Source organism: Lytechinus variegatus, chromosome 3 (assembly GCF_018143015.1).
Source record: "Lytechinus variegatus isolate NC3 chromosome 3, Lvar_3.0, whole genome shotgun sequence".
Taxonomy (NCBI): Eukaryota; Metazoa; Echinodermata; class Echinoidea; order Temnopleuroida; family Toxopneustidae; genus Lytechinus; species Lytechinus variegatus.
The window spans coordinates 62040180-62056523 of record NC_054742.1 but is presented as its reverse complement, the minus strand read 5'-3'; the positions used below and the strand labels follow the sequence as shown (position 1 = coordinate 62056523).

The 16344-nt window shown below is 37.2% G+C and overlaps 1 protein-coding gene across 1 annotated transcript; it reads left to right on the top strand.

Moving 5' to 3' along the window:
* Positions 1-7399: 7399 nt before the first annotated feature.
* On the top strand, positions 7400-11133 carry LOC121412257 (flavin-containing monooxygenase FMO GS-OX-like 2). Its single transcript, XM_041605158.1, has 4 exons — positions 7400-7759; positions 8297-8435; positions 9116-9249; positions 9975-11133. The coding sequence occupies exons 1-4, from the start codon at positions 7557-7559 to the stop codon at positions 10789-10791; spliced, it is 1293 nt and encodes a 430-aa protein (XP_041461092.1). The 5' UTR covers positions 7400-7556; the 3' UTR covers positions 10792-11133.
* Positions 11134-16344: the final 5211 nt, after the last annotated feature.

The following is a 16344-nucleotide window of genomic DNA, read 5'->3' as shown; positions in this document are numbered from 1 at the left end:
ATACTTTTCTTTTTCTTCGGAAAGTTTCTTTGCACGATTTTTTAATTTGTAAATTAAACAAAGCTCAAATCCAAACGAAATATAGTTAGCTTAAACAAGACAATTATCATGTCCGTCGGGTGGGTGGAGTGAGAGCCTGCTGTGCAGGACCCCCATCCCATTCCTAAATAAAATAAAAGGTTGCAAAGGACAAATATTTTTCAATTTTAAGATTCGTAAATAAACATAATTATATAGCGTGGTAATATCAAACCGATTATAATACTGGTTGACTCTATTATGATATAATAATTCAAAATAACTAAAACTTGATGATAAATAAAAAGAGGAACAACATAAAAAGTCAAGGGTCTTTGGTAGGACCAGTAATCTTGGTGACACGACCATCTCCCCCCCCCCCATTTTTTTAACCCTTACCTAAAATATCGAAATTGGGCTGCAACCTCTCTGACTCCCCATGCTGTATAAAGGTTATGGAAACAGATTAAAATTTATATATGGTATAAAGACAACACGCGTTTGTAATCTAGCCCCCCCCCAACAAAAAAAGAAGAAACAATATTTTTCTTTTTTGTTTAACATCAATCGGGGGTGTTAGATTAATCGTGATGAAGATTGGATTGGTTGATGAATGAAAATAACAAAATGACTAAATGAATTCGAAATATTGATTAGCTTGTATATTCGTCTCAAAATGAGGTGTTTTAATCTATTTCGTACTTAGAAGACGTAAAATATTTTGCTTGAAATGTCCAGAGTCCAGATGGGAATATTATTAGATATTTTGTCTACACACATCTCCGGGCCGTGGGGAGAGTGGGGGTGGGGTTGAAAGCAATATATTGTTTACTGACCTGAAAATTAAAATTAAAAATTTGGGTAACACCCCCACTGGGGCTATCTATACGGGGGTAGGCCCCCCCCCCCCCCCCTGTTGGCGGAGCGAACAAAAAAATGAAAAAAGGGGGAAAGAAAGATAAAAAAAAGTAGAGTAGGGAAAAGAAAGGAGGAAAAAAGAAGAGGAAAAATAAGAGGAAGAAGATGAGTGAATAAAATAAGGTCAGGGAAAGACTTGGAAAATGATTTAAAAATATATTTCATGTCACTATATTAAATTTTCGCTCGCGCTTTGCGCTCGCATAATTATCATATTCGATTAGATACATATCTTGTTCAATAGGCTGATATGTAGCTTAAAATATCAAGTTTTGAAGTCAATATACAAAGCATAATTCAGCTCGGACATTGAGCTTTAATTATTTTGTTTGATTTACAAATTTATTTTTTAAGTGCTCTGTAAAATGTCCGTTTTATTGTGTAAATATCATTTGCAGATTTTTGCGCTGTGCACTCGCATTATTTGATTTGCCAAGTAGGCCTATTATTTGTTTATTCCGTAAGATTCTTTGTTAATTCTATAACAAACTACTTAAAGTTCCCCTTTTATGACAGTTCATAAAAAAAATTCGTCTAGCGATTTGCGCTAGCATTATTGTTGAAAATATATTATCAAACCATAAATCCTAAATATGATTACAAAGATGCTTAAAATATCCAGTTTTCAGGCCTCAATTACAGATTTCACTCATTCATTATGCTTATTACATTAATGAATATGATAATAAAATTTTCATGAATTCCTAACAACTGAAATGTCCCTTTTTCAAAGAGGAATATCGACAAGTTTCATGATAAATAGGAAGATAGTCATCATTTTTATATGATTACAAAATGTCCTTAGGCCAAGAATGTCCAGGTCCTAGGTCAAAATGATAACAAAAATATCAGCTCGCGCTTCGCACCCTTCATAATTCCCCTACACAGTGCTGATAAATTCACCTTTTCGTACCGGATCAAATATTTTCCGCTAGCGCTTCGCGCTCGCATTATTGATTTTCATGATAAAAAATGATATGTATTCAGAATGCCCAGATTCTGTCTAACTCCAAAACACGCGCACACACCATGTTAATTGAAATATGTAGCTTGATCTTTATTCAAAACGTGCTAAAATTATCCAGTTTCAGATCAGAACAAATATTCTGCTCGCGCTTTGCGCTCGCATCATTAATGTAGAAAGATACCAAATTACCCATTTTTTTTAATGATTTACAAAACATGAATAGGGTGCACCCTATTTAGGTCTGAATTCTCCTTTTTTCCCGCTCGCATTATTGTTTGGTTATTTACCTATACCGTTAATGACTACAAAAAGTGCTTAGAATGTCAATTTGTTTGGTAGGAATGTCAAATTTTTAGCTCGGGCTTTGCGCTCGCATTATTTAATAGTTGAAATATGCATCGTCTTAATGGCTAACTGCAAACGTCATTAACAGGTACCTTTTTGATGAAGCCAGAACTTTTTCTGCTCGCCCTTAGCTCTCGCAGTAATTATCTTGTTACATTATACGCACCTTCCCAGAATGTTCAATTTTCAGGATAAAATACATGAAACTCCCAAAATGTTTAGCTCTCGCTTCGTGCTCGCACTATCTAAATAGGGCTAATGAGATTATTACACTGTTATGTTGTTTTATAAGAATAAAGCTAAGAAATGACTTGTGAGGACATTGGCGTTTTGCCCCCCCCCAATTTTTCACGACCAAAAAAGAGAAAAGGAAAGGAATAAGGGTGTTATTTAAAAATCTATCACAAACTTTTATTTTTGAAATAAAAATGTCATTTGCGCAATACGCCGTATCAAGCCCCCTCATTATCTTTGGCTCATTACGCCACTGGGGCAACCCCTTCTAAGAAACAAACAAAAATCAACTTTGAGCGGCCGATCGGGGAAAATATGGGTGAAAAAAAATCGGGCCCCCTCCCTCCTATTGGTGGATGCTGGATCCGCCCCCTGCGAAAGGTATATCGAAACCTCTCGTGCGTGTTGTGTTCATCGTTATCAACATTGAGGACAAAGTCAAATCTTTAACTCTCTAAATCCATAATCATTTCATAACTGTAAATCAACAGGGATGATAAAATATAGAATGCGGAGTATGCCCTGTCCCAGGTCAGTAAAATTCATTACTACAAGAGGCTTTCATTAGAAGCAAAGCTTTCAGACCATTCGCCAAAATAACAGGTTATTTACCGTACAGGTAAGATTATTTGCTCAACATTTTGTTATATCTGCATATTTTTATTGTGTAAACCATAGTCATATATACTGATTGAAAACTCTTGAAATGATTCCTAGTGAGGAACGGTGTTTGCAGAGTAAAAGTCTCGGAAAATATTATTCTAGACTTAAGTTTTAAAAATCTACGGCGTTATTTTATCTCTGTGGTGAGATCAGATTGGGTGGCATTGCCAATAAAAGGACCTGCATGCATGGCATTATCTCAATATGAAAATACATTGATATGTCGCTTTGATTTTTCTCTTTTATATGCATTCATCTGGTTTCAAGAATTTCATTCTCATTTTAAGTGTTGCTGTCTATTAAATCACCACGAATCGCTCTGTCCCTCGTGGGTTCTGTCAGTACATGAATCCAAAATCATTAATGTACACCAAATTTATTGTTGTTTCATGAACTATTAATAGGTATTTATTGGTGTTAGTCCCATGTACTCAAAGGAAATGAACTTTGGACCATAGGATGATCTCAAGCAGAAAGAGATTATCATTTGATGATCTTTATGATATTTATCAACTCTAAATTAGATCTTGATGATGCGAGGTGCGTGTTTATTGGGGACATGCAAGAAAGAACGTGGTCCTCATGATCAGCGGCGTAACAACGGGGGGGGGGCATGGGGGCACATGCCCCCCCCATCGGCTGACCCCAAAAAAATGGGGAAAAGGAGAAAAAGAGGGAGAAAGGAAGAGAAACGTAGTGGGAAAGAAGACATTATTGTTCATTATAATGTTATATTATATCATAATTATGTTATGTTATATTACATAAGAAACATTTTTTTCATAACTTTATGAAACATAATTTGCTCAGTGCCTATGTCTCCATTGTTCCTAGTGCTCGCATTGTCTGTTTACCGAGATGTATAATCCTGTTATACTAAAACCTCCCATTTTCAAGTCAATATACACCAAACTACCAAAAAAATTCCTCGCACTTCGAGTTATTATTTTATGTACAATACAGTGCGTATAGGAAAAAACAGGACAGATTTGAAAAGTCTATAAAATTTTTGTTTCAAATAATGATGTCTATATTTTGATGAAGATGCTCTAAGGTCTTATCTTTGGAATGCAATAAATATAAATAAATTTTGTTCATGCTTGAGCGAACACGGGACGTTTTTGTTGGGGGTTCAAAAAGAGGCTTGTGCCAGAATTGCAGAATATGAGAAATATGATGATCAGACTTCTTGCTAATCAGGAGACTTTCTCTTGACCTTTTCATTATCTGTGCCACAATTTTCGAATTTTGCTGTCAAATTTCATTTAGAAATTTATTCATTTAATTGAATTAATTTGTTTTTTCATTTAATCTTATCTTACCTTTTAATTTTCCTTCATAAGTAACTGAGAAAAGAAGATTTTTTTGTCAACCCAAGCAAGAAGATTTGAATTATTAATTGGGAAAACTTGTGATTATTCAAATCCTTTTATCATGTGAAACAATTTATATTATGTACCTTTAAAAGCCATGAATCTATTTTTCAAGGGGTCATTAATGCCTTGACAGGAAACACAGGAAGGGATTCATGTCTTTCAATGACAATGGTGTATTGAGTCAATTTTGAAGGAGCTAGATATGGCAGATCGGGTAAAATGTATTAAAAAGTTGTGAGCGAGCGAAGTGAGCACGCAAATATTTCCACTTTTTTATTACAATATCAAATTTTGTGATAGATTTTGACATAATATTCAGAAAATAATGTCATATTTTACTTTCTATCTTTCCTTTTATTTCCTGTCCACTTTTTTTTCTTGGTCATGATTTTTTTAATTGAGGGGGGGGGGGCAGCATCCCGAGCGCCCGCCCATCTGTGTGGCACTGTTCAAAAGGCACCATAACCTTTGTAGCATACAATTAAAGAATTTGAATAAAAAATCCATGCTCTCCCATAATTAGGTTGAAACAAAATTGTTTTAGCTTTAGGAAGGAATATTCAAAGCTAACAGAGAGCATATTAAAAAGAAACAACAGAATTATGGCAAAGATAATGAAAAGGTTAAGAGGAAGTCTGCTAATTAGCAAGAAGTCCGATCATCATATTCATAATTTTATGCCACTTTGGCGCAAGCCTCATTTTTAACCGCAGAAAAAAACATTCCGTTTTCGCTCAAGCATGAACGAAACTAAATTTCTTTAATAGCATTTGAAAGATAATAATTAGAGCACCTATTAACACCAAAATATATACATCATAATTTGAAACAAAAATTTTATAGACTTTTCAAATTTGTTCCGTTTTTTTATACGCACTGTAGTATGCTTCTTTTTCATGACTACTTAAAGTGATTGCCCCATTTTAAGGTCTTCATATAAACATTTCCTGTCCGTGCTTACGTTCGCTATATTGGATTGGTGAAATATGTCTGCTCTCCATGAATTCCTCGAATCAGTCCATAAAATGTCCCTTTTCTAATCTAAATATAAATATTTTCAGCTCGCGCTTCGCGCTCGCATCATTTGGTTAGTGAACTATGTATGGTCTTCGTGAATTCCTACAAACAAGCCTTAAAATGCCCCTCTTCAGGTCGGAATTTCCTAGATTTTCAGCTCGCGCTTCGCACTCGCAAGAATTGGTTAGTGAGAGGGATATGTTAATCATGATTACAAGTGCTTTGTGTGCATGTTTAAATTCTAACAAAATCAGCAAGCGCTTATTGGCACTCACATTAGATGACTATGGTGAGATGTGTATACTCCTAATGGATTCCTGAAATATAGTCCTTAAAATCTTCCTGTTTGGGGGTCAACATCTACAAAAATTTCAGCTCGCGTTTCGCGCTCGCATTATTTGGCGAGACATGTACGTATCATGATTACAAAAGATTGATTATTGTGTCCCCCCTGTTAGGTCTGAATATCAAAATTTTAAGCTCATGCTTCGCGCTCGCATTATTTGACAAGTGAGAGATATATTGATTTTATTGCACTGTTCTTAAAATGTCTCTATTAGGTCAGTATTCCTGGCAACTGGGCGCGCTCACTTAGTGACTAATTTTTTTTTCTGGTGCCCCCAATGCCGTGACTCACGGTACACCACTGATCATAATTTTGATCAATGCATGAAATTGTACTGAGAACTATACGTCGGAGATGCAGGGGATATTATTTTCGTGTAGTGACAAATATTAAGAGGGGAAATGAAGAGGAAAACGGAAGAAAAGGGAATCAAGAATAAGGGAGGTATTGATAGGCCTATAAGTCGTATAACTTTGTATTACGCCTGTAACTGACATGATGGGGAAAGTCCCCCATATTACTAATATCATTATTATTGTAATTATAACTACTAGTATTGTTATCATTATTATTATTATTATCATTATCATTTTATTATCATCATTAAAACGAAACCGAGATTTATCGATGATTTATCATAACTTATTTACCAATACAATAGACAAATGACCTACCAATGTAAAGCGTAAAATCTCTTCTTTCCTCTGAAATTACTTTGATTATTTCTCATTCACGCATAAGTGAGCAAAACAGTTTGAAGAGGAGATACCAATAAGTCACTTGGCGGGCTGTATCTGGGTTTCAAAAAGAAAACCACGTTTCTAAAAAGTTAAATACTAGTATTTGCTCTTTAATTTGATACCACAGTTACAGAAAATGGTAGAGAAATGAAAACAGTTCTGGTTATTTGAAATAAGGCGTGAATTTCATTTCATAAAATGAAGAGGCTTTACAGGCTAGCGTTCAAACTCACTCGACACTCCGTTTTGTTGACGATCAGCAATGTATTAAGTATTTTGTTAACCATGCGATAGCTTCTGTGGGAAACCGGTGAAAACACGTTTATTAATGAAATTATGGAAATACAAGCATTGTTTTGAGGGAACAAATCCTTCTTACTTCTTGACCATTTTCTGTGATTAAGATATCAAATAAAAAAGCAGATATTGAACCTTTTAGGAATGTGATTTTCTCTTTGAAATTTAGATACCCCCAGCCAAATGATTTTTTGGTATCCTTTCTTCAAATTGTTTTTGTTCACTCATGCGTGGATGAAGAAAAAATTAAGTAATTTCAGATGAAAGAAGAGATTCTAAGCATTACATGGTAGGTCAGTTGTCTATTGTATTGGTGAATAAGTTATGATAAATCATTGATAAATCTCGGTTTCGTTTTTTGATGAGACGCACTATATAATAGGCCAGTTAACTTTGATAATAATTGACTTGCGTACTTGGTAGGCGAATTAATAGCTAAAAAAAAAATCTTCTGAAAATTTTCCAATATTCATTTCAGCTAAAATTTTTCAATATCTACTTCAGCTAAAATTTCCATTAGTATCAATGATGGATAACTTGGCTTAGATTGAGTAAATTCGCTGATTTTTTTTAACATGAAGGGGCAGCAACTCAATCTGAAACATTGTTAATTCCATGTTCAGCAGTGATTTAAGATGAGTAAACGTCGCGTCGCTGTGATTGGAGCCGGAGCAGCTGGGCTTTGTGCAGCACGCCATCTAACGACAAAACCTGCTCAGTTTGATGTGGTTGTCTTTGAGAAGTCGGATCGTGTAGGAGGTACTTGGGTCTACACCGAGAATGTTGGCCTAGATGAATATGGATTACCCATTCATTCAAGCATGTACAAGTCACTTAAGTATGATCATTTTTTCTGCTTTAATAAATTTTCTGCGATGTTTGAATGATACTAGTTGAAAACTCCCAGGTATCGGAGACGAGGTGTTTGGTCATTTGGCAGTTCTATTCATATAATCATTGTTTATATTTCTTTTTATAAATGTAATTTCATAAACTTAACTTTAAACATCTAGCTACGTCGTGTAGGCCTACTAATTTATACCATAAACCTTGATCGCTTATTCATTAAGGTGATATCTTAAATTACCCTATCATCCCTCAGTCATCCTGCATCCTTTGACTCACAAGAAGGTTCACATTTAAAGAAAAACATGTTAAAGCCCTGTAACTCACTATAAAATTGCCACTTTAATCGTTTACTATTCCACCATTTTTAGTAGAAAAAAAGAAGAAATTTCAGTTTCTGAAATAAAAAAAAACACACAACCAAATATACATTTATAATACATGTATAAAAAGATAGTGATAGCGTTGTAACAGAAGATTTGGTGACACATCCCACTAACTACTTTATATATCGTTCTCAAATGAATAGAACAAATCTACCGAAGGAGATCATGGCCTTTCCCGATTTTCCTTTCGACGAGAGACTACCGTCGTTCATAAAGCACACAGATGTCTTAGATTACTTACAACAGTATTCGGATCATTTTCAACTGCACAACTTCATACAGGTAGGAAACCATGTGGAAACCCCATAGCGAGAATATAAATATTGGTTTCTTTGTACGGACAAGACACCTTCACGGAGGACACCTCACCCATACGAATTACTACTCCACTTTCGAAAGAGTTGTCTTCCCGGTGGGTGTTTCATAAAGCTGTTCGTAAGTTAAGAGCGACTTTAAGGACGAATGGCGATGGTTTAATTCGTGAGAGAGGTTCACCAGTCGTTCTGAAAAATCGCGCTTAACTTACGAACAACTTTATGAACCCCCCCCCCGAATGGTAATCGTAGAAAGTTGCAGACTGGGGGGGGGGGGGCATAGAGTCTAGACAATGGTCCTCATCACTTTACTTAAATTACAATGCTTCATTCCTCTTGAGGGGATAAGACTAAGATTGTTTATCTTATTGGACAATAATAATCCGAAACGAAATGATCGAAATGGTTGCACGATGGCTTCTAATAATGAATTTTCTTATAATAGACTGACACTCTACAAATCATTGGGTTAAGATCCGTGACAGACGAAGCTGTATTTGGGCCTGATAATAATTCATCTACATTATATCACGTACATGTAATATATGAACCATTTTTATACGTTAAGTTTGTGGGATTTTCCACATGTTGTAAACCGTGACACCAAAACTGTTGAAATAAAAACTTCATTTCCAATTTAATTTGTAGTTTTCTACAGTCGTTGAGATGGTGAAACCGATTAAGTCTTCGGATGATGCGATAACATGGGAGATAACTGTCTTAAACCTTCGAACCAGGCATCGGACTACGTCAATCTTTCATCAAATCATGGTTTGCAATGGGTAAGTCCCTTAATAACTTCACTTTCATTTCTTATGTCAATTTTTTGGGTGTGTTTGAGCATGCTAAAAAAAGGCGAAGAGTTCCCCTCTTCCTGGCCACACTACTACAACTACTTTGAAACATCGTCAAAAATGTTACCAGTGACATCATGGACGTGTTTGGGAAGAATAGGAAACTAAGCACAGTATACATTCGAAAAAACTATAGGGATAACTTGAAAGCATCCCAATCATTGACAAAGCATTCTACAGGGGAAGGGGGGGGGGTATTCCATGTGGCCGGCCGATGTCAACCCTTATAATAATTATTATGAACATATTTTATATAATTTCATGCATGTTCATACGTGAATTTGTGATAATTGACTTTTAATATTACTCAAATTTCTGTTCGCTGATACCCGTTTTGTCAACGAACATACTAATGCATCATTAAGAATTGGCCAAACCAAGTTAGAATGTGATTTGCTCTGAGAAACTCGACAAGCGTGTCAAATAAATGCAAATGTGTGTATAGTTGAAAGACCTACATGGCATTGTTAAAACACCTGTTTAAAATACATCATTTTGTCGTTGGCTCGTCACAAGAGGTTAAATCAGACTATATTAAGCGAGTACACTCCTATCCTTCTTACATATTCCTGACATAATCTAACTTGTCTTATGCCCTTATTTACCTGTGGGAATTTCAGATTTCAAATTTGTATTTTGTCTCAATTTGACAGCCATTATGCCATACCGAACATTCCCGATCTTCCAGGCAGAGATAAGTTCAAAGGTTACCAACTTCACAGTCACAACTACCGTCACCCTGATGTCTTCAAGGATCAGAAGGTAGTGGTCTTAGGAGCAGCATCATCTGGACTCGATATCATCCTTGATATTGCCCCTCATGCAAAGCATGTCTACCTGAGCCACTGGAAGGATCGTGTGGTAGCCCCTCTTCCTGATAACATAGAGCAGGCCAAGGAAGTTGTCTCCTTCACCCAGGAAGATGTGGTTTTTGCAGATGGAGAAAAGTGCAAACCTGATGCCATTATCTACTGCACGGGCTACAACTACGACTTCAGTTTCCTCACGCCAGAATGCCAGCTGACGGTGGATGACAGACGAATCATGCCTCTCTACAAGCACATCATACACACCAGTTTCCCATCTCTTGCTTTCATTGGCATTACACAGAAAGTCCTGCCATTCCCACACTTTACCGCGCAGGTCAAGTTCGTCCTGGCAAGCTGGATAGGGACTTATCAACTACCGGGCCAAACCGAGATGGACGCTTCTACCGAAGAGGACTTCCGGTGGAGAACCACCACCTTGAAGATGCCACATAGGTATGCTCATTTCATGGGATCCATCATGAGAGAGTATCATCAAGATCTTCTAGAGATGGCTAAAGAACACCAGTTCAAACCCGTCCTCATGGATCTCTATGAGGAGATGTACAGGATAAGAAGAATCAATCTCATGCATTACAAGAAATTAGGTTTTAAGGTTTTGGACGATGAAAACTTTCAACTACTTGAGGTTGACACTCAATAACCTGACATTATATGTTGAGGTTGAACCCTGTGGACTTGGTCTATATAGGGTCTAACGGGGAAACTGTGTATTATAAAGAAATCAAATTGCGACCATCGGATTGAGTCAATTTCCTTGCTGTCGCTGTATTAATACAAAAATGAAATCTAAACAAGTAGATTCAAATTCAAATTCAATTTTTATGTTTAGTGACTGATGAATACTTCATACATTTTTTGAATAAAGTCAAACTAAATAATTTTAGAATAAAACAGAAGGGGAAGGCGGCCGGGGTAGGTTGAGCATAGGGGCAAAACAAATAAACCTTATAAAAGCCATTGATATGCAGGCAGAAAGGAGCAAATTCACAAGACAGTTCTTTTACTTTTAGAGGATGTTAGTATTTATAGGGAATTAGCAAGTGAAAAAAACATTGACATGCTGGTTCTTCCCGTATACATTTTGTACATAGTTTTTGTGGCTCAACTTACCCCAGAAGGTGGCACAACTTACCTCACAGATGGGGCAAGTTGAGCCATTTGACATCGTTTTTTCAAAGGTCACAACGACTTCCAGTGTGGGGGTAGAAAGTTATATATAGGTGAAAAATAATTCCCAAGAATCAAATTTAAAGGCTAGGTACTTATTTCTTCAATATCATTAGTCATATCAATTCTGACATGCAAAATGCAAAAAGTGTCACAACTTACCCCGCCTTCCCCTATTTTGTGTACGGAAAACGGTGTGAAAAATCCCATGAAGCAGAGGCTTGAGACAAAACACTGAATCTAAATAGCATCCATCAGTATTATGATAATCACGACGTATCTAGGTTTTAATTATGCATTCAATACACAGCTGATTCATGTTCCATTGAAGTGTGTGTGTGTTTGTTTTTTAAGATGATCTTTTCGAAGACGGGTGTATCCAACTAAACACGAATTATTCTTCACCAGCGCCATCTACGATATGTAAAAATGGTGTTTGTGAGTTGAGAAAATATGATTAAAAATTTAAATGGTGTTATTTAGCTGAAGAAATAGATTGTTTTTCAGAATTAAAGGAAATTCAGTTGATTTATAAAACAATAAACAAAGTATGGTTTATCGTATTATTACAAGTCTATTCCAATTTACAAGTTTATTTATCAATTCGATAGAAATTTAGACGCCTGTGTAATTTGCTCATGTTATTATGTGAATATATTACATGAAATGAAATGAAATACAAATTGAGTCCTACTTTAGGCCTATATTCGTCGGCCTTATGCCAAAAGGGCCTTAACTGCTTTTGGCCATTCCGAGATAATGGCGTTTATAAAGGTTTTGGCCTCTCTAATAATCAAAAGTTTGTGGTCGTTTTTTTGCTTTTGAAGCCAATTTCGATAAACGTGTTAAGTTATTAAGTTTTACATGAAATGTGTTAAATTTATTATAAAATATTCAGAACCCCTAAAATCGGGTTAAGGCCCTTTTGGCATAAGGCCGATACTCTGAGGAAGTGCTTACTTAACTTTGGACAATAGCCCCCCCCCAAAAAAAAAAAAAAAAAAAAAAAAAAAAAATCTGTAGGAAAAAGGTGCTCTTTTTCAAAATGGAAAATGCCCTTTTTTCAAAATGAAATGTGCCCTTTTTCAAAATATATATGAAATAAAATATCCGTTTGCACCACAATGCGAATTTTAACGTAAGTGTTCTTTTTGGCTCCCCAATGAAAATATGTTCCGCTGGCCCTGGCTTTACATTGGGGATCATACAAATGTTTTGTAGGAAAAAATAAGAGCAGTTAACGAGGGCAAAATACCTCTTTCGCCTGCCTTCCTTCGCTCTCAGTTTGTAGGAGGGTACATGTAATAAATAAGACAGTTCTACAAGCCAAGTATGGTACCCTGTTGTATTCCCGATTGCATGCAGATCTTTGATATCAAAATTTTCAATATGTTCACCCTTTACCCAATGGTAATACAAGATGATAGTCTAGTTCTGTGGATGAAGTGCGTCAAGACACCAGATATCAGCATTTTAGACAAACTAGATCAAAACAAATCCTCATATTGCGCGTAAACATTATTTTTATATGACTTAAGGTCTTTTCACTAACACTGCACTCTTTTTCTTAATCTGATATTCCTGCTTTCCATGCCTCTTTCATCTTCACGTGTATTTATCGGGTTTACTAACGGTTAGTCTAAAATCACTTGGTCTAATCATCAGATGGGCTAACAACATTCAACAACATGTGCTGCACTCAACCCAGGTGAGGTAAATGGGTACCTGGCAGGAATTTATTCCTTGAAACGCAGCGCGCGTAATGTAGCTGCACTGCTAAAGCCAGGGTAATTATGCTGCATACTGTAGAGCGCTTAGAGACTTCTGACAAAGTAAGTATTAAGCGCTATATAAGCAAGTATAATTATTATTATTAACATTCGGGCTAAACCCACTCAGTCCAATTCTCTTTTGGTCTAATGACCATTCGGTCTAATAGCCAATTAGTCTAATAACCACTTGGTCTGATAGCCAATTGGTCTAATGACCAGTTGGTCTAATAGCCAATTGGTCCAATGACCAATTGGTCTAATGACCAGTTGGTCTAATAGCCAATTGGTCCAATGACCACTTGGTCTAATGCTCAATTCGGCTAATCTTCATTTGGTCCATTACTCAGTTGGTCTAGTGTGCAGTTGGTTTAATGTGCAGTTGGTCTAATTTCCATTTCGGCTAATTTCCACTTTGTCTAATTTCCACTTCGGCTAATTTTTCACCTAGTCTAATTTCCAGATAGTCTTACATTCATTTCGTCTACATGTCACTTGTTCTAATTTGTAAAATTTGGTGACTTGTTTTTTCTAATTTCTGGTGAAATTTGTAAAGTTTGAAGCCGCGCGCCGGCTTCAAATCTTCACACGCGCGCCCATTGAGTATACAGTTCGAGTGACTTACGGTATATTTGGGAAAGACAAAAAATATTGGATTAAACAAATTTTGGGGATATTTTGTCTTGGAAGGTTTTGGGGAAAATTTTCTGTAAAATGACGCTGATAAACGATCATAGAGGTGAAAAAGTAAGATTTTTATTTATCCACATCTATTTAGGCCTATACGATCGACTGTAGATAGTTAATGGCTTGCTTAACCCAATCAGGGTTCCTTGTTTTTCAAGAAAACAAAAATCCCTGATTTTTCTCTGATGAAGTTTAAAAATTCCCTTATTATTATTTAAACCCATTCCCAGTTTCTCATGTTTTCTAAGTCGTTGCAGTGAATTACTTGTATTATTATTTTTTATATACATGTAGGCCTGTTATTATTTCTAATTATGTACCAATAGGCCTACTTGTACTGTAGTAAAAGAGGCTACACAACACCATAAAATGTCATTCAATGAATGTTGTTTTAATATACAACAAAATATAACAGTGTCTGACTGAGCATTGTGCATTTGACTTTTGGGTCGATCAAGATTTTCCGATTTTGCCCTCATTTAGGCATTTTGCCCTGATTTGAAGTAATTCCCTGATTTTTCCCTGACTGGAAAAAAAAAATCCGCATACATGCGAATGCAACGGTAGTGCCATGTTGTAAGCCGTGTTGCGATCGGTCTTGCAACAGTCTAATGCAAACGTTTTTCTTGTTGTTGCACGATCAATCTCTTGGTTTCTTGCGAGCACTCGCAGTCGTTGTAGACGATCGCAAGAACTCGAGGTGGTCGGAGGTGGTCTGACTGGTCGCATCTGAACTTTGGAGATGTTGAAAATCCAAACGCGATCAAATACGATGGATTCACTCGCATCAGATCGTATCATCGGTCGGGCGATCATCGTGTGAGTGTCGTACGTTCAACGTTGTACGACTTGGTATGAGAGGTAAGTTGTCGCATTTAGTCGACTGCAGGTCGTACAAAACTTGCACATGTGCTTGCGACCTACATGTACAGAGACCAGTCTAGCGACTGGGTGCGATAGTATATAGGCCATAGGACTGTTGGAAGAGCGATCGCAGCACAGCTTACAACATTGCACTACCGTTGCATTCGCATATATGTGACTGTTCCTCGGTGTTATGAAATAGGAGTTAAGAATGAATAAAAGAGATGGCAGAAAATATTAGAAAAAAGTGTAACATAACTGACTCCACGAAAGTAAAGCTATGGCTGGTATTACATTGCTTTGACTTCGAATTGGTCTATGCCTCACATCAATCACAAGAACACTCGCACTGGTTTCATTCAAACGTACGAGCAATCGCATTGTCTAACGTCGACTCTCACGACTGCAATCAGTCGTGCCACACTCGCATGTGACCGCATGAGGAGCATATGCAACTTACTCTTGCAACGGGTTTTACTGGTTGTTTTTGTTGTACGACAGCTGTTGCAATTGTGAAAGCCTCTGTGTGATCTTATGAGATGACTAGCGATTGATGCCTGTAGCAGCATGTCGCACGACCAAAAGTTCGCGAATGGTCGTACGTCAATTGTGAAAATGGCTTTAGACAATCGTATGATATTCTGTGCGATCTATGTACCGCTCTGTCCATCTCTACATTTCCCAACATATGAAATCATGTTCCTAAACGATGTTAACAGGAAAATCGTATCCCTTAGCGACCTACGAAGTCCCTAAAACCAACGTATGAGGATCATAACAACCACACATAAGCAATCGCTTGTAAAACGAACAAGATATATCTTTTCTCTAAAACACGATCCGCTCTAATGTTTCCCACACTAGGTAAAAAAGGTACATTTTTCTGTTGAGCATGTATATCAAGAGAAACCTGCGTTGATTAAAGCCCCTTTCACAATTGACGTACGACCTGTTTACGACCGCCTGCAACAGTTTTTTCTTGTCGTTGCACGATCGATCTCTTGGTGTCTTGCGAGCACTCGCAGTCGTTGTAGACGATCGCACGAACTCGAGGTGGTCGGAGGTGGTCGTGACTGGTCGTATCTGAACTTTGAACATGTTCAAAATCCAAACGCGATTAAATACGACTGATTCACTCGCATCAGGTCGTACCATCGGTCGGGCGATCATCGTGTGAGTGTTGCTCAACGTTGTACGACTTGGTGCGAGAGGTGGCACAACTAAGTATAGTCGCATTTAGTCGACTGGAGGTCGTACAACACTTGAACATGTGCTAGAGACCTACAGAGACCTGGGTGCGATTATATAAGACTGTTGCAAGACCGATCGAAATTACGGCTTACAACATTCCACTACCGATGAATTCGCATGTATGCGACCGTTCAGCCCCTTTCACAATTAACGTCCGACCAGTTTACGACCGCCTGCAACAGTTTTTTCTTGTTGTTGCACGATCGATCTCTTGGTGTCTTGCGAGAACTCGCAGTCGTTGTAGACGGTCGCACGAACTCGAGGTGGTCGTGACTGGTCACAACTGAACTTTGAACATGTTCAAAATCCGAACGCGACCAAATACGATCGATTCACTCGCATCAGACCGTACCCGGGGTCGTACCATCGGTCGGGCGATCATCGTGCGAGTGTTGTTCAACGTTGTACGACTTGGTGCGAGAGGTGGCACGACTAAGTAGTCGCATTTACTCGAC

What these genes read in the sequence shown, in the direction of transcription:
- LOC121412257 (XM_041605158.1), top strand. Translation starts at nt 7,557, where the DNA reads ATGAGTAAACGTCGCGTCGCTGTGATTGGAGCCGGAGCAGCTGGGCTT. An exon ending in AGCATGTACAAGTCACTTAA is followed by an intron (nt 7,760 to 8,296) that starts GTATGATCATTT and finishes TCAAATGAATAG; the next exon opens with AACAAATCTACCGAAGGAGA. An exon ending in CAAATCATGGTTTGCAATGG is followed by an intron (nt 9,250 to 9,974) that starts GTAAGTCCCTTA and finishes TCAATTTGACAG; the next exon opens with CCATTATGCCATACCGAACA.